A 19,836-nucleotide genomic window follows, 5' to 3' on the forward strand; every position below is an offset into this window, starting at 1 on the left:
CACTTTCTCTGGATATTTCAGAATGCTATGGATGTGAGAGAGACCCTTTTTTAAATCGCTCTGTTCAAACACCAAACACTTTACAAACGAACACATTCCCTTTTGTAATATATATTGTAAAAGAACCACGTAAATGCCAATAATGCCATAAATAAGAATCGGCGTTCACTTGCTTTTATTCATTCATAGATTCATACAGTTTAGGGCCAGAAAGGACCATTATATCATGCAGTCTGACCTCCTGTATATCACAGGCCATTAAGTTGCATCCAATTACCAACTACTGAGCCTAATTACTTGTGTTTGACTAAAGCCTTAGTTGTGTTTGGTTAACGCATAATTTCCAGAAAGGCATCTAGTCTTAATTAGCAGATATCAACAGACGGAGAATTCACCACTTCCCTTGGTATTTTTTTCCAGTGCTTAATCATCTGCATAGTTAAAAATGTGTGTCACATTTCCAATTTGAATGTGTCTGGCTTTCAGCTTCCAGTCACTGGTTCTTGCTATGCCTTTCTCTGCTAAACTAAAGGGCACTTAAGTACCCAGTATTTTCTCCCATGAATGTACTTCTACACTATTCAAATCACCTCTCAATCTTCTTTCTAATAAGCTAAATAAATTGAGCTCTAAGTCTCACACCATAAGGGATTTTCTCCAGCCCTCAAATCATTTTTGTAGCTCTTCTCAGTAATTCATTAGAGTCCACTCCATCCCTCCTGCACCGATGATGGCCCCCCGATGGAAACTAGTCTCTTCCACTCCCCTATGTAATGTGCCACTGCTTCCATATGCTCTCTGGTGTTGAGATTAACTGTTCTGCCCTCCCTAAGAGTTCTTCTTCATGGTTTCTCTTGGGGGTACTCATTTCCTCACACCACTTCTTTTCCACTTGACAGTTTCATGTGGGAGTCTGTGTGCTGGCATCTGGAGTACATGCCCCAAATATGTCCAGATGATCGTGGTGGAAACAAGCTGCTGGTTTGTGATTTCTCAGATCTCTTTGTAATGAAATCTTTTCATCCAATGGCCAGAATCTTTCTTAGGCACTTATTTTTGAAGGTGTCTAGTTTTAGTAGATCTCCAACTCTCACAGCTGTTATCAATGAGATTATGTCTGAACTGAAAATTCTTAGTTTTGTTTTGATGCTATATATATATATTTGATTTCCCTACAATGTTAAGTTTAGTACATGCTGTGAATGCCTTTCCTATCTTTGATGTCACTTACTTTTTGAGCTCTCCATTGGCCAGTAAGTTACTGAGACAGATACGGCAATTTCCTGCAATAAACTTGAAAACCCTTACTGTGTTAAGGTTATATATCTTTGGATTTCATTATATTAAAAATGCAAAGTTTATGTAATGTCTGGGTGGGTGGGTTGGGGGGGGGAGGGATGTACCCAATGACCAACTTAAACCCTGGGAAGTGTTATGAGCTTCAAAGGACTATTTTAAACCATGTGCCAGACATGAATGAACTTTTGGGGCAAACAAAATTAAGTGGGTTTCCCAAGAAATCTCTAGGGGGGAGTAAATGCAAATATACCACCACCCAGATATGCAAAATCCCAGCCTTTTGAAGATATGCCCTGAGGAGAGAGCCACTGTCTTCCGATCACCTATTACATGAGGGCAAGATCAAAGGCACAAGATGTACAAAGAAACAGGTTGATTGGTGCAGGCTATGTACTTGTTCTAAGCTAACACCTGTTTTGAACTTGTAACCATGGAAAAGCCCCTAGGTGGGATTTGAAGGACTGATCACCTGCGATAGCCCTTGCTGGAGCTGGGGGGAATAGGGGAGATCCCGCCTAAGTTATTAGAATGTGTGTAGGTTCTTTTATTATTTTTAATATGCTTGCTCTGTAATTCTATCACCATAAGAATAAATATGCTTGTTTAGAAAGGGCTGTGTAGAAACTATAACTGTTGGCAATTACACTGTTTATAGCTTCTGAGGAGAAAGCAAAGCAGACTTGCTTAAAGCAACAGAGGGTCCTGTGGCACCTTTAAGACTAACAGAAGTATTGGGAGCATAAGTTTTCGTGGGTAAGAACCTCACTTCTTCAGATGCACGTAATGGAAACTTCCAGAGGCAGGTATAAATCAGTATGGAGATAACGAGGTTAGTTCAATCAGGGAGGGTGAGGTGCTCTGCTAGCAGTTGAGATGTGAACACCAAGGGAGGAGAAACTGCTTCTGTAGTTGGATAGCCATTCACAGTCTTTGTTTAATCCTGATCTGATGGTGTCAAATTTGCAAATGAACTGGAGCTCAGCAGTTTCTCTTTGGAGTCTGGTCCTGAAGTTTTTTTTGCTGTAAGATGGCTACCTTTACATCTGCTATTGTGTGGCCAGGGAGGTTGAAGTGTTCTCCTACAGGTTTTTGTATATTGCCATTCCTGATATCTGACTTGTGTCCATTTATACTCTTGCGTAGTGACTGTCCAGTTTGGCCAATGTACATAGCAGAGGGGCATTACTGGCACATGATGGCATATATAACATTGGTGGACATGCAGGTGAATGAGCCGGTGATGTTGTAGCTGATCTGGTTAGGTCCTGTGATGGTGTCGCTGGTGTAGATATGTGGGCAGAGTTGGCATCGAGGTTTGTTGCATGGGTTGGTTCCTGAGTTAGAGTTGTTATGGTGCAGTGTGTGGTTGCTGGTAAGAATATGCTTAAGGTTGGCGGGTTGTCTGTGGGCGAGGACTGGCCTGCCTCCCAAGGTCTGTGAAAGTGAGGGATCATTGTCCAGGATGGGTTGTAGATCACTGATGATGCGTTGGAGAGGTTTAAGCTGAGGACTGTAGGTGATGGCCAATGGAGTTCTGTTGGTTTCTTTTTTGGGCCTGTCTTGTAGCAGGAGGTTTCTGGGTACACGTCTGGCTCTGTTAATTTGTTTCTTTATTTCCTTGTGTGGGTATCGTAGTTTTGAGAATGCTTGGTGAAGATCGTGTAGGTGTTGGTCTCTGTCTGAGGGGTTGGAGCAGATGCGGTTGTACCTCAGCGCTTGGCTGTAGACGATGGATCGTGTGGTGTGTCCGGGATGGAAGCTGGAGGCATGAAGATAGGCGTAGCGGTCGGTGGGTTTTCGGTATAGGGTGGTGTTAACGTGGCCATCGCTTATTTGTACTGTGGTGCTAGGAAGTGGACCTCCCATGTAGATTGGTCCAGGCTGAGGTTGATGGTGGAGTGGAAGCTGTTGAAATCATGGTGGAATTCTTCCAGGGTCTCCTTCCCATGGGTCCAGATGATGAAGATGTCGTCAATGTAACGTAGGTAGAGAAGGGGCGTGAGTGGACGAGAGCTGAGGAAGCGTTGTTCCAGGACAGCCATAAAAACGTTGGCATATTGTGGGGCCATGCGGGTGCCCATAGCGGTGCCACTGGTCTGGAGGAATATATTGTCACCAAACTTGAAATAATTGTGCGTGAGGATACAATCACAGAGCTCAGCAACAAGTTGTGCTGTGTCATCATCAGGGATACTGTTGCTGCTTAGGCAGTCTGTCTTGCCGGGGAACTCGTGGTGTAGGCAGGGAACTGTGAAGTCTGGAAAAATCTTGGTTAGGAGGGAGAGAGATGCAGGTCTCCAGCCAAGAGAGGTGATGGTTGAGGAAACTAGGGGAACCTTGCTGGACCACAGGGGGGAAATACGGGTGCAACTGCCCTGAACTGTGACAGGTGCTGCCCAAGTTGATGAACTTTTCTACTCACTTGATATTTTTGCCTTCTAATGTGATGTTACTGCTTGAGGTATGAGTTTCAGAGACGTTTGTTTTAGCACAACTGATTCTGAGCCATGCTAGGTCTGCTGTTGCTGGCAGGTTGTTTGTCTTTGTATGTAGCTTTTTTGAGGTGTCACTCAGTAGCACAATATCATCAACAAAGTCCAGGTCTTCTAAGCATTTGCCATCTACCCATTCCATTCCTCTGTTTGGCTTAGTCTACACTAACCCCCCAAATCGAACTAAGGTACGCAACTTCAGCTACGTGAATAACATAGCTGAAGTTCGAAGTACCTTAGTTCGATCTTACCTCGGTCCACACGCGGCAGGCAGGCTCCCCCGTCGACTCCGCGGTACTCCTCTCGTCTAGCTGGAGTACCGCAGTCGACGGCGAGCACTTCCGGGTTCGACTTATCGCGTCCAGACAAGACGCGATAAGTCGAACCCAGAAGTTCGATTGCCAGCCGCCGAACTAGCGGCTGGGTATAGACGCACCCTTAGTCTTGTTAATACACTTCTGCACTATCCAGTCTATGGAAATGTCAAACAGCGGAGATAAAATGCAGCCCTGTTTCACACCTGTATCCACACTGAACCACTTTGTTGTCTGGTTGTTCAATCTAACAGAAACAACGAGGAGTCCTTGTGGCACCTTAGAGTCTAACAAATTTATTTGGACATAAGCTTTCGTGGGCTAGAACTCACTTCATTAGATGCATGGACATTCAGAAACCAGTAGGAGAACACTTCAATCTCCCTGGTTACTCAATAATAGACCTGAAAGTGGCAATTCTTCAGCAACAAAAACTTCAAAAACAGACTCCAACGTAAAACTGCAGAACTGGAATTAAATTGCAAACTGGACACAATCAGATTAGGCCTGAATAAAGACTGGGAGTGGTTGGGTCATTACAAAACCTAAACTTAATTTCCCCAATACTAATTTCCCCCTGTTTCTCACACCTTCTTGTCAACTGTCTGAAATGGGCCACTCTCATTACCACTTCAAAAGTTATTTTTCCTGCCTTGGTATCCTGCTGTCAATTGAATTGTCTCGTTAGACTGACCTCACACTTGGTAAGGCAAATCACATCTTTTCATGTATTTATACTTGCTCCTGTATTTTCCACTCCATGCATCTGATGAAGTGGGTTTTAGCCCACGAAAGCTTATGCCCAAATAAATTTGTTAGTCTCTAAGGTGCCACAAGGACTCCTCGTTGTTTTTGCTGATACAGACTAGCACAGCTACCACTCTGAAACCTGTTAACCTAACAGAGCACTTCTCATCTCTGTATATGGCCTTGATGATGCTGACTGTGACTAATCTGTGAACAAAAGTATTTCCAAACTTGAAATGAACAAAGGTATTGTCGATGTTAGGCCTCAAACTTCTGCTTTGCATAGGTAAAAAGGGGAAGCTTTGCAGAAGTAAAAAGGGCACGCTTTGCAGAGGTAAAAAGCAAGAAGCAAGCTAAAACTTGTGGTCAAAATGCGCTGAAACCAGATAATCTATACTGACTTCTATGTGGTAAAATAATCTATAAAATAACTGGCTACAAGAAGATAAGTAAACCTAAATTATACAATCTAACCACATTAAAGATTTGGCCGACCCTAATTGGTTGGTCTGTTTTAAAACACTGCCGACAGATCAGATAAAAAGTACGAAGGCATGGGATTGTGTGTGTGTTTCGGTCATAAGGAAAATCTGACCCACACCCCCTGAACCGAAGGGACGTGCACTTCTTGACTCTCCATACCTGGCCAGTGCGGAAAACGGCCAACTGAAGGGTAACATATTTTCGGATGAATGCACGGTAAGTTTATGGAGTAAAGAAGTCTGGTTGCATGCAGTATACGTTTATGGAGTAAAGAAGTCTGGTTGCATGCAGTATACGTTTATGGAGTAAAGAAGTCTGGTTGCTCGAGCTGATTTGATCTCAAGGCTGTATCGATACTATAGTGTTAAGAATAATAGTAAATAGCTGATGAATAATAACTTTACATATACTTGTGCTTGTCTTCAGTATAACTTGCCATTTATATTAATTCTCATTCAGTGTTGGTCTTTATTCTTGCTTTTCTTATTTTGTCTGTGTTGCTTTTATAGTCTAAAGTCATTAAAAACCTTTTCTGAGGAATAATCAGTAGTTTTAATTTTTTTTATACGGACACTACTCAACCTTATTACATCTGTGTTGGGTGGTGGGAAGTAGTGATCACCGAGGGCCCAATTAGGGTCCTGACGCGTGCCTCCTTCTTCCTTTATCTCCGCACTAACAACTTTAGCTGGGATTCCATTGGACTAAAGACTATTCCACAACGTATGTCTGTGCAGGTTGTCAAATGTCTTTTGAAAAACTTCTCTGTACCCTCTCTAACTTTTAAATATCCTTTTAAAAATGTGGACACGAGAACTGTAAGTACTAGTCTACTATCGGTCTCACCAATGCCATATATAGAGGTAAAAATCACTTCTCCACTCCTACTCACTCCTTTGTTTGCATATCAACAGATGGCATTAGCTCTTTTTGCCACAGCATCACACTGGGAGCTCACGTTGAGTCACTTGTCCCCTATGATCCCTACGATACAGCATGCAATCCCCCAATCTGTAGGTATGGCCTGCATTCCTTGTTCCTAGATAAGTAACTTTGCACTTGCCTATATTTAGGGCCCTACCAAATTCACAATCCATTCTGGTCAATTTCACGGTCATAAGATTTTAAAAATCATAAATTTCATGAATTCAGCTATTTAAATCTGAAATTTCACGGTGTTGTGGTACTGCTACCCTTACTTCTGCACTGCTGCAGCTGGCAGCACTGCCTTTAGAGCTGGGCAGCTGGAAAGCGGCGGCTGCTGGCCGAGAGCCCAGCTCTAGAGGCAGAGCCGCTGCCAGCAACAGTGCAGAATTAAGAATGGCATGATATGGTATTGCCACTCTTACTTCTGCACTGCTGCCTGCAGAGCTGGGCCATCAGTCAGCAGCCGCCACTAGCCAGCCACCCAGCTCTGAAGTCAGCAGCACAGAAGTAAGGATGGCATGGTATGGTATTGCCACCCTTAACCTCTGCACTGTTGCCTGCAGGGCTGGGCCCTCAGTCAGCAGCCGCTGTTCTCCAGCTGCCCAGCTCTGAAGGCAGTGCAGAAGTAAAGGTGGCAATATCACAACCCCCCTAAAATAACCTTGTGAGTCCCCACAACTCTATTTTGGGTCATGACCCCCAATTTGAGAAATGCAGGTCTCCTCCATGAAATCTGTATAGTATAGGATAAAAGCACACAAAAGACCAGATTTCATGGTCCGTGAAGCATTTTTCATGGCCATGAATTTGGTAAAGTCCTAGCTATATTAAATGTATTTTGTTTGAATGGGCCCAGCTAGCCAAGCAATTCACAACATTTTGTATGACCACCTTGTATTCATCCTTATTTATCATTCCACCAATCTTTGTTATCATCCACAAATTTTATATTTACTTCCAGATCACTGGTAAAAAAACTGAGTAGCTGTGGGCTTAGTACCGACCCCAGAGGAACCCCACTAGACAGGCTTCTATTCAGTGATGATTTCCCCACTGACAACTCCTTTTTTAGAGACCTGTCAGTTAGCCAGTTCTTAATCCATTTAGTGTTTGCTTTATTGACATTGTATAATGCTAATTTTTAAATCAAAACGTCATATGGTATTAACTCAAACGCCTGACAAAAAAAATCTATGTATGTTACCTCACCGCACTTTACTTAATCAAAGTTGTAATCTCATCAAAGAATGAAATGAGCTTTTTCTGACAGGCCTTTTTTTCCATAAAACCATGTTGACTGCCCCTAATTATAATCCCATCCTTCAGTTCTTTATTAACTGAATTCTGTATCAGCTTTTCCATTATTTTGCCTATACTTACCCAGGTCATCCCCCCTGCCCTGTTTGAATATTGGCCCAACATTAACATTTTTCCAGTCTTGGGGAATTTCTCAGCATTCCAAGAGTTATTAAAAATGAATAATAGCAGGCCAGAGATCTTCTCAGTCACCTTTTTTAGGACTCTTGGGTGGAAATTATCCAGATCTGCTGATTTTAAAAGACTGATCTCTAACGTCGTCCTTGGTTACTAATGGACTACAAATACTTCATCTCATGTGAAACAAAATTGCTGTCCGCTAAGATGTGGACAGTGCACTTTATTTCTTCCTAAAATGCAGCCAATCAAATCTAAACAGTAATATGGTGGAAAACTATTACTGGTGCTAAACTCCTGAGAGTTGAGGAAAGTTGATTTCTGTGTATAACCTAACACAAGTTAGGCGTGCACATCTATACACTTATGCTGGGTGACGCCAATAAAAATATTTTAAACTTTTTTTTTGCAAAAAGAAAAACATCAATACACTATGTTAGCTGTCATTGAAATTAAATTTTAAAACTGAGTCTTGACTGTATCAGTTTTAAAAGAGTTCTGCGGTTTTTGTGCCAGTAGTAATTTTTTTTTTTACATTACTGCTTTAGTAGAACTGTCTACCACAGTAACACTACTAACAGTTCTGAGTCCTATCCTCTTTTCCCCATCTCTCTACATCCCTGTCTGTATTTTCTAATTGCTAGATAATCCTCCTGCCCAAGTAATCCCAAAACAAATGCAGGTATCAAATTTAAAATTACAGTACTAAAACATTGTATTAAACATAACAGTATTTATTAAGGGGAGGCAATTTTAAATAATTCAGCAAACAACTTAAGCACATTCTTTAGTCCATCCCTATTCAATAAAACACTTCAGCACGTGCTTTTAAGTCCCATTCCTATTTTATGCATTTGCTTAAGTTATACTGACTACAATGTACATGTAATACTGCATGACTTCACTTGAATTTTAGCACACATGCTTAAAATTATGTAGATGCTTCAATGCTTTGCTTAATCAGGTCCTAAATGAGTATATTGAAAATAAAAAAGTTGCCACATGTATATAACACAAGAAACCAGTGTTCGATTTCCAGGGCTGGTTTCTCAAATCCCATTCAGGCAGGGTCTAAGAATACTGTGCTGGCAGCGCACACTGCTCCTGTGGCCACTTCCAAGAAGTGAAGGGATTGGTTCCAGACTGAGCCTAATCCAGCCTCCACTGGTCAAGATAGGTCAGCATAAGGCAAAAACCTAAGGAAATAGGAAGCATCCCCACATTGCTGGAGAAAAGAATTCCTTTCTTGAGCAGAGATAAAACCCTGACTCTGAAAACAGCTACACATATAATGACAACAAGTAGAACGCAAATCTGAAAAACTAGACTCACTGTGGGGTCATTTGTCTCCCGAAGCTTGTGTGTTAATGATAACAACTGTTCCACCGCAACCGTGGGCACATTTGGAATCTGGTTGAAAGACAAAAAAAGTATTTGATATATATTTCATGTTTATGTATGCATATGTAATTTATATAGACACACATGTATGCACCTACATAAACACAGCCTTCATATATGTAGTGCATATACATTTATTTCAAATAACCAAAAAGGAATAATTGTGTCACAAAATATAAGAATATACGGCAGGGGTGGCTCCAGAGCCACATGTGGCTCTTCAGAAGTTAATATGCGGCTCCTTGTATAGGCACCGACTCCGGGGTTGGAGCTACAGGTGCCAACTTTCCAATATGCCAGGGGTGCTCAGTGCTCAACCCCTGGCTCTGCCCCCACTCCACCCTTTCCCATCCCCTCCCCTGAGCCTGCAGTGCCCTCACTCCTCCCTCTGAGCCCTCTGCACAAAACAGCTCATCGGGAGATGCAGGGAGGGATGGGGAGGCACTGATCGGCGAGGCTGCCCGTTGGCAGGAGGCCCTGGGAGCAGGGGAGCTGATGGGGGGCTGCTGATGTATTACTGTGGCTCTTTGGCAATGTACATTGGTAAATTCTGGCTCCTTCTCAGGCTCAGGTTGGCCACCCCGATATACGGTAATAGAAAACTACCAAGATGAATTTTAAATAGAAACCAATATTAATAACTGGCCAAAGCATTGCAAGTGCTTACCATTTCTTTAATAACTTGAATTTCTTCATTCCTGGTGAAAGACTTAACATTATGGAACAGAAACAGAGTTAGAAACTCTGGGCCCAACCATTGCTTTGTGCTACTTCCTATGACAGGAGGCTCTGCCAGGGCAACTATTCTGAATGAGGGATGGATAAGAAAGATGGACCTGCAAGAAAATATTTTTTTAAATGCATTACCTGGTCGAAGCAGCAAGTAACAAATCTGAACTTACAAACTCTACCTGAGGTACAATCAATCAATCAAAGTGAATTACTGTATTAAGCCACAGCCACAATTTCTATTCAGGACATTCGCAACATAAAAAAAAAATCAAAACTAACAAAAATTGCATAATGTAACTAGCAATGTAAAAAATGAAATCTCTCTCTCATAAGCTGTAATGCCTACAACGTTACCCAAGTTTTGGCTTCATCTACAGCATTACCTGCATGCTTCAAGTTGAGCAAATAGCATTAACCACGCTACCATTTGTTTACTCTTTTGTATGTATGAAATACACAAAATTTACAAATGTGATTGTTTTGAAACATTCTCCAAGAGTATCATCTAAAACAGTATTACTAAAAGGCAGATCTGGGAGGTCACAATATCTTTTGAAGCATCAACAAGGGGTAACTTCTTCTACTCAATTAGACAGACAGGAAAGATAATTTTGTAGTTAAGGCACTAGACCGGAACTTGGGGAGGATCTGGGTTTAATTCTCAGCTCTGTCACAGACTGACTTCATGTGTGACTTTGAGCAAATCAGTTAAAACTCTCTGTGTCTCAGATCCCCATCTGTAAAATGGGGATGATACTATCTCCCATCCATTGTCTCTCTTTTCTATTTAGATTATAAGATCTTCAGGGCAGGGATTTTCTTTTAATATGTTTCTATACAGTGCCTAGCACAATGTGACCCTGATTTCACTTGGGGTCTCCAGGTGCAACTATTTATACAAATAAATAATAACAATTCAGATGTAAATTAGTTTGATATTGCAATATGGCATGCAATATTTACTCAACACCTCAATTACAATTCCAGACAAATAATTTAGTATTCAAAAATGAGAAAATTGTAATGCAATCATTTATATTTATACTGCCTATTATCATTTGCTATTTTGCACATAATTCTGTTTGAAATTAGAATATTTTGGGCCAAATTCCATCTTTGGTTATTCTTTAGGGGAAATTATGGGTTTAAAGAGGGTAACCGACCCTCCATTTAAATTACACAATGTACAGCTTAGCAGGCAGATCTGGTACATAAAACAAGGATTCTGATACAGCACAGCATATATAGTGAACACCCTTGAAAAACTGTTCACTGAATATGCTGTGCTGTATCAGACTCCCAAATCAAGGCAAACAAAGTGGCATTGCTTACTCTCAGCCTAAAGTCATAAGCCCAGAAGCTACACCCTGGTTGATAAAAATAGCAAGAAACATCTGAAAGCATCATGTAAAATAGGAACCAATGGGTATTTCATTATCCCTACGCACAGAAAAGGTCAGGGAACAGTGACCAACCTTATTATAGGAGAATCTGTTTTGAAGATAGGAGAAGGCATGTTTAGTTTTCGATTAACCTCTTCTTTTCATTAGTAATAAAAATATTAAACATACATTTAGCTCACTCCTGGCCCTGGCCCTTTCACAATGCTTCTGTGTCATAAAGGATCCAAAACTCAGTCAGATTTCCTCAGCTGGGGATTCCCCCAGTGCCATGCATTATAATGTGGCAGGGAGTGGATGAGATGGGTAACACAGCCAGAGCACAGTGCACTATGGCAATCCCCCTTATGGGAATAGCCAGTTGGGCACAGTTTTGAGCTGTTCTGAGAAACAAGCCCCCAGATGAGCCAAAGATCAAGAGTGGGGAGACACAAACAGCACACCCATTGCCCCCCACTCCTCTCAGGAATAAAGAGTACATCTGAAGATTTAATCCATTATTTCTGAATTAGCTACCAGCAATAGTATCTAAAAAAAAAAAATCTTTGAATTTTTAGAATTGCATATTTTAATAACTTACAAACAGAAAATTTCCCTGGCAAAGGAACTTTTTAATAAACCAGCTATTCATTTAAGAAAGCTTTCTAACATTTAAAAGCTACTGCACTTTGGAAAGCTATTTACAAATGCATTTCTCTTTTTGTTCTCATTAACCAATCTACTGAGCACTTGTATATTCTCCTCTTCATCATTTGCTCTGTGGCCTGGTGCAACATCTGTTTCAGTTTCCCAGTTTGTAAACGGGAACAACATTCATCTGCTTCACAAGGTGTTGTTTGGATTAATGTTTGTTCAATCTCTTGAAAATGTAAAGCCAAATATTTAATTATTATTTTTAAAAGGCCTTAATCCTGCAAGCTGGAGAGAATCCTCCATCCAACGTCAACTGGAGATGAGGTTGTTCAGTACCCTGCAGCACATCCCTCAGCCTGCGCCGCTTCCCGCAGCTCCCATTGGCCTGGGATGGTGAAACATGGCCAGTGGAAGTCGTGATCTGTCGAACCTGCAGACGCGGCAGGTAAACAAACCGGCCCGGCCCACCAGGTGCTTACCCTGGTGAGCTGCGTGCCAAAGGTTGCTCTAAACCATCATAGCCACTGTTTCTTTGTGGAGCTATATTCATTAAGTGTATGCCATGTTTGATCACTCTGCAGACAGAAGCCATGTAAGTAACCCGAAAGCCTAACACACTAAAACCTAGAATAAAACTGGAGGGATTTGCAATACTTTATTAATGATGAGTACCAGACATCTTCGTTCTTTCCTCTTGCCTGTTCAATCTGTAGGTCAGACAAGTAGGGGAGATCATGAGACCCTATTTCTCTCCACCAGGGGGTAAGAAGAATCTTAGGCCTTGTCTACACTACAGGGGAAATTTGATCTAAGCTACGCAATTTGAGTTACGTGACTAGCATAACTCAAATCAACGTAGCTTAGACCTACTTACCGCGGGGTCCACACTATGAGATGTCAACAGGAGAGCGTCTCCCGTCGACTCCCCCTACTGTTCTCAATCCAGTGGATACAGGAGTCTTCACTAGACCCACTAAATCGACCGCCAATGCATCGATCGTTGATCCCCCTGTAAGTGTAGACAAGTCCTTACAGAAAATAACCTCACTGAAGGTTAAGTAGAGAATGCAGTCCCACCAGTACAATGCTAAAGACTGATTTCTTGTCTTTGGCACACAAATAGCATTCCCTTGCTGCCTCACATAAATTTTTCATTTATTTGTCTTTTCCTCTTCTACAGTTTCACAAACCATCATTTAATACTGCAATCAAAATGAGAACGAATGTATAAGTGGTGATCAAAAGCGTATCGCCACACAAGAATATAATTATGTGTCAGAAGGTTAGGTGTTTGCATATGAAATAATTCTGTAGTTCATGTATTGACAACACAAATTTAACTATACAACTATAATTAAAAGGGGCTTAAGACAGAGGACATATATTTAAATTAAAGGGAAAAACTATGCTGCATCTTTTCAAATATTCCATCACTTATCCCTGCCAGAATAAAAAGTTATCAAGCATCTGTATCCTTTTTACTTTTCTGCAATGTATAACACACTGGCTTGGATTACTGGGTTTTTTAAATTAACTAACTGCTTTAGTATATGTTCAAATACACTAAAACTGAATGAACAAACAAAAATAAGTGAAAATAAACAACTCAGAACTAAAGGGCGGTGAATATATTCAGTTAAAATTTAACATTATTGGAGCTTCTATCGTCTACAAAATTCACCTTCTGCAACATTGCTTATATTTGTCTCATATGCTGTATGTGCTCTCTTTTAGCCTAGTCACATGGACAGTAATTCACTGCCTTAAGGGTGTTAAGAATACCCACCCATGCATTATAATCGGCTCCTTTCAGCTTTTGAAGCAAATCTGATTATATAAACATTTCTATATTTTTCTCTAATAGCTGCCTTTCTGTTTACTATACTAAATGTTTAATATGTGGAAAAGTCTAAAAACAAAACAAACAGAACATCCAAACAGGTTAAAATACTGTTTCATAGAGAAACTACTGCTTTGCCCTATGTCTTCCAACTGTATTTATAGTTATGGAATGCCACCTTCACAATATCTGCCTCAGCAAATGATTATGTAGGAAAATTCTACACAGAAAGCCTGTGTATACATTCTGAATCAATTTTAAGTGATTGCATTTCTTCACTCAGAACTAGTTCAACATAGTGAATCATACAATTCTATTAATAGCTAAAACTGTGCAGCAACAATTTCTCTGTATGTAGAGAGTCTTTTTAAGTCCCTTCCTCATCACCAGCATAGATTTCTTCCTCCATTATCCATAATCTACAAATAAAATTTCCCCATGTGACTGGATGCCATTGTACCTGGACTGTTGAGTAATAACACCGCACAACTGGCTAAAGAGAAGGCCAGTGGAAACAATTTTCAATGCAGGCGGCTAGCTAGTTCATAGATAAAAGGCCTTCAACTGGCCAATGAGTATCCTCCATCCCCATAGCTGCAAATCAGCTTCTTGAGCTCTTGTCATGTTTGACAGAGTCATCCCACCCACCCGCGCAGAACGTAACCCTTGTTTAAAAAAAATAGTGCAGACTATGGAAGTAGTAACATGGTGGAACATCAAGTGAAAATGTAACTGACAGCACATGTAAGGTCTTTTGAGTCAGAAATAAATTTTATTAGCTCTCAGAGAAGTTATCAGCTTTAACATACATCCTCCAAAAATTTTAATTCAAGAATAAAACTATTATTTTTAGCCTGCAAAACCAGAAGTAATATTATCTCATTTGATTTTTGTAACCTAAACAAATAACGTGACACCACTCCACTCAATCCCTCAAATTCTACCCCACTTCTTAATTAAAAATGTTTGACTCTCAGGAACACATGTAATTTCTCTGGGTCATACCACCGCCTGTATAATTCTCCCTTCTACTCCAAAAATAAATAAAATAAAGTGATGTTAAAATAAAGCAGTTGTTATTCTGTCAGAAGAATCATCTTATCAGCTTTGGAAATTTTTATTAAGTGTTGGGTTATAAAGTATCTAAAATACTACAGATTTACTCTGGGTGGGCATCTGTGTTCTTATTATTGAATAGGTGCCCAGATTTCAAAAATATGAGTTAATTAAAGTAACTAAAAGAAAGCAGGTATAACCTTTCCCGTCATGTTTACTTTGCTATTAATCCTTTTACAGATGAAAAGAATACTTGAAAGATTTTTCAAATGTTTCTTGCTTCTTTAGAAGAGGATACCTTCTACAATTCCTCTAAAAATGCCTTTTCTTTTCATTCTTAAAAAGGAAAAACCCTAAGGAATTTGCCCCATATCATTCAATCTCCCCAATTAATTTGGATTTGACAATTTTTGCAAAAGTTTTGGATCACTGGTTGGAGTCTGTTCTCCCATGTCTTATATCAACTGATCAAACAGGTTTTATCAAAAATAGGAATTCAGTTTTAACATTCATATAGTACAGGATCTAATTGGACAACCAAGAAAAGTAGTATCAACTTGCCTTGAAGAGGTGTTTTATTTCACCTAATTTACTACCAAGAGTCATTGAGGTAAAAGTTATAAGGAAATATAAAGAAGAACACAAGATTTTTTGTATTTTACTTCAGAATCCAAATATTATATTATACAAAAGACCCATGCAATTGTACCCATTATATAGTTGATATACAATCCCTAATGTGTATTCTCCTGCTGCACACAAGACTCTGTTCTAATTACAGGCAATCCATAATGCATTATATATTGTAAAAATCAGCTATTGCTCTTGGTCGCTGTAAAACAATATATTGTTATTTATCACAATATAATAAGTATAAAACCCACATTATTTAAACTGTAGTGTCATCTAAGAATAACAGTTTCATCTCTTCAGAATTTATGAAAGATAGTATTACATATTAGATTATATTTGTTTTGAGTAACATAAAATAGAATCTTGGCCATTAACTGAAATCAGTCAGTACAATGACTGTGTATCCGTCTGGCCATCGAAGGACTAGAAATATTTCAACACAGAAAATTTCTAGCAGACAACTGGAAGTGAAAAAGCAAGAAGAATAAGCATGACAGGCCCCAACCCATCCTTAGGATTTCCTGCCTCGTGTTAATTCTAAATTACATACCAGCTTTCTAGCTAATCTATTGAAAGAAATAATTATAATATTCAACTTTTTTTGTTGTTTAACTCTCAATGTCTCTTAATAAAATGCTTCAAAACAATGCAGTGCATCTATGGGTATGTCTACACAGCAAAAAATAACCTGCACCTGGCCCGTGCCAGCCAACTTGGAATCACAGTGCTCAGACAGCGGGGGTGTTTCACTGCTGTGTAGACTTTTGGGCTTGGGCTGGAACCCAAACTCTGGGACCTTCCTACCCCACATGGACCTAGACTCTAGGGCTCCAACTTAAGCCTGGAAGTCTACACAGCAATAATACAGTTCTGCAGCCCGAGCTCCGTGAGCCAGAGTTGGCTGGCATTGGCCAGCTGCAGATTTTTCTTTGCTGTTTAGACATACCCTATGTGTCTGAATTTTTATGTATTTATATTGTTTCTTTAATCTCTCTCAGCTAGGATATTTTAATGTTTCTGCTCTAATATTCTCTTTTAAGATTTTTCTTCTCATGCTAACACAAAAAGTACTGAGGATAGCAGTATTAAAAACAGATTATATTACTGATTTAAAAAGCAAGCATCTTGCAAGAAACCTTAGTAACAGCAAGCAATAAAATAGAAAACTCTTTACAACCTGAATCACATACAAACTACTTTGCATACCATGTTAGCGTCTAACAAATTACCTCTGTTGTAGTTCCTTATCGGAGAGCTGCAGTTCGTCTTTTAAACTTTGATACCTATCTTCTCTTAGTAATCTGGTGCCATCATAAAGAGTCAGTTCTCTGTCATGGATTAGCCTATTTGGTAATTCAAAAGAGAACAAAAGTCTAGTATTTAATTGTCTTAGTTTTTACAGTTATCTCAACCAATGTTACTTTAATGAGGAATTCCATCCAAGAACTCTTAATTTCAATGCTTGAGTTATTAACAAAAGTTGAGACCTATAGCTTTCAGTGAAGGACCTTATGATGAGAAAAATGCCAGTTAAATGGCAAGCTCAAGAAAGAACTTATTTTCAGTAAGTATAGTACATAACACCATTTATGACAGATTTTTTCCCCCAGAAATAAACAAACCACTGCAGACCATACATGAAGACTTTCTATTATACTCTCACTATGCATGGCGTGAAATTCAGAATATTTTTGTCCGACTGGTACACAGTGCTGTACTCCTATTTTGCTCCTAGAAGCAATACATTTTAGGAGTCATCTTAACTGATATATATTCTGTTAGTGAAAATTAAAAGAATCAGAGGTGAACAAAATGCACAAGAGAAAAAAATGGACTTACGCCTGGCCCTGCACTACCTTGTCCTGCTTTTTTTTGTAATGTGTGAAGAAGGCATGAAAGGTCTTTGCAAGTCTGTTTATTCTTATAGATGGGGTTCTGCTTAAGTTTTTATATCAGAACTTCAGGTCTGGTCTACTTCAAACACTTTTTGGATGAAAGGAGAACTAACAGAGAGTATGACAGCACAGGTACCAGGGAAGTGAAACCAAGTTGAAAGAGAGGAAATTATTTTTATTTTGACTGTTGGTTTTGCTAACAACTATGTAACTACAAAACTTGGGTGAAAAGCTCTTTGTGCTAAGGATTCAACACCACTTCGCCGTTAGCAATGCGCTGACAAATCTCCCTATTTGCAGTGTAGTTGTATAGCCATGTTAGCCCCAGGATATTAGAGAGACAAGGTGGGTGAGGTAATATCTTTTATTGGACCAACTTCTGTTGGTGAGAGATACAAGCTTTCGAGCCACACAGACCTGAAGAAGAGCTCTGTCTGACTCAAAAGCTTGTCTCTCTAAGAGAATTCTGTTCAATAAAAGATACTACCGCACCCACCTTGTATCTAATAACTCCCTATACACATTTCTGAGTCATCCAAGAGGTGCACCAACAACAAAAAAGGGAAGACAAGACTTGGCATTCCTGTTATTTCTACAAAAAAACAAGACAAGCAGAATATTTTTGGAGGTGTGAAAAGAGAGAGAGAAAAACTATTTGGGTCTTTGTACAACAATTCATAAAGAAACAAAAAAGAGCACAAACCTACATTTTTTCTTTTTCAGATCACTTCAGTCAAAGAAAAAATTAAGAGGAACAGAAAGCAAAGGAAACACTTTTCATATTTATCAAATTATAGTGAAACTAACAGGGTTTGACCAATAGTAATTTGGAACTGCCATCTTCCTAATTACATATTACAGTACAAATACAGTTTGAAAAAAAAATGGGCTAGCTATGTTTAATGTAAGGATCACCTTGGTATCTAATAAAAAACTGAAGATCAGAAGAGATTATTAGGTTTTCAGAAAGTTCAGATGTTAACTGAATTTTATAGTTTATGCACTACAAATGCTGTCATGTTTGTATCAAATATGTAAGCACAATGATGAAAGTCTTATTTGGAATAAAGCTTAAAACATAAGATTTTATGAGTTGCAAACCAAAAAGAATTGAAGATACGTATTTTCAAAAGTGATATTTTTCACTTGTTCCAAGTAAAAAGAAAATTTTCATTCCTACAGGCAGTTTTGGGCTCCTTATTATGGTGCATATTCTGATACCTCCTTACTCCTGATTATCACTTTCCTTCACAAGTGGCCCCATTAAAATGATCACTCATGGAGAAGGGTATTACTATTCAACAGGAACACAAGTGTCAAAATCTGGCCTTATATGAGTAGTAATTATTAACTAATAATACAGTTTACATTATTATGTGTAACTTTTAGGATTTTTGTTTTTAATTCAGAAGAACATAAGAATGGCCATACTGGGTCAGACTAATGATCTATGTAGCTCAGTATCTTGTCTCTGACAGTGGCTAGTGTCAGATGCTTCTGGCACAGGTTTAGGGAAACCCAGCGCATGGGGTTGTATCCCTGACTAATAGCCATTGATGGACCTATCCTCCATGAATTCATCCAATTCTTTTTTTAACTGAGTATACTTTTGGTCTTCACAACATCCTTTGGCAGTGAGTTCCATAGGTTGACTGTGCGTTGGATGAAGAAATACTTCCTTTTGTTTGTTTTAAACTTGTTGCCCATTAATTTCAATTGGGTGACTCCTAGTCCGTGTATTATGTGAAGGGGAAAACACTTCCCTATTCACTTTCTCCATACCATTCATGATTTTATAGACTTCTATCATATGCTCCCACAGTCATCTCTTTTCTAAGCTGAATAGTCCCAGTCTTTTTAATAAGTCCTAATATGGAAGCTGTTCTATCCCCATAAACATTTTTGTTGCCCTTCTCTGCACCTTTTCCAATTCTAATGTAGCTAATGAGATGGGTGACCAGATTGCACACTGTATTCAAGGTGTGGGTGTACGATGGAGATATATAGTGGCATTATAATATGTTCTGACTTATTATCTATCCCTTTCCTAATGGTTCCTAACATTCTGTTAGCTTTTTTACTGCCAGTGCACATTGAGCAGATGTTTTCAGAGAACTCTCCACGATGACTCCAAGATCGCTTTCTTGAGTGGTAACAGCCAAGTTAGACTCCATCATTTTGTTTGTATAGCTCGGATTATATTTTCCAATGTATATTACTTTGCATTTAGCAACACTGATTTTCATCTGTCATTTCGTCATCCAGTCACCCAGTTTAGTGAGATCACTTTGTAACTCTATCACTTAGATTTGGACTTAACTGCCTTGAGTAATTTTGTATCATTGCAAATTTTGCCACCTCACTGTTCACCCCCTTTTTCAGATCCCTTTAATCAATTTACTAAACAATTCCAAGAAAGCATTTTTCAGAGTGAGTATAATTAATCAGTCGTTTAGAAGCAGAATGCATTTTCAAATACTATTTCTAATGTCTTTACTACTTAATAAATGTTAACTTATTAATGTGTAGGCCTCATAGTTTTGACTAGGA

The 19,836-nt window shown here is 39.3% G+C and overlaps 1 protein-coding gene across 3 annotated transcripts in view; it reads right to left on the bottom strand.

Annotated features, from left to right (window-relative positions):
* The window catches only part of VWA8 (von Willebrand factor A domain containing 8), a 300,653-nt gene that overhangs the window by 168,112 nt on the left and 112,705 nt on the right, over window positions 1-19,836 (bottom strand). For all 3 annotated transcript variants that reach the window (XM_065581171.1, XM_005301483.4, XM_065581170.1), the window contains exons 14-16: window positions 16,621-16,734; window positions 9,765-9,933; window positions 9,029-9,106 (exon numbers count right to left, since the gene is read on the bottom strand). In XM_065581171.1, coding sequence (XP_065437243.1) covers window positions 9,029-9,106; window positions 9,765-9,933; window positions 16,621-16,734 — 361 coding nt within the window. The remainder of the gene's footprint in view (window positions 1-9,028; window positions 9,107-9,764; window positions 9,934-16,620; window positions 16,735-19,836) is intronic.

This window comes from Chrysemys picta, chromosome 1 (genome assembly GCF_011386835.1).
Source record: "Chrysemys picta bellii isolate R12L10 chromosome 1, ASM1138683v2, whole genome shotgun sequence".
In the NCBI taxonomy this organism is placed as follows: Eukaryota; Metazoa; Chordata; order Testudines; family Emydidae; genus Chrysemys; species Chrysemys picta.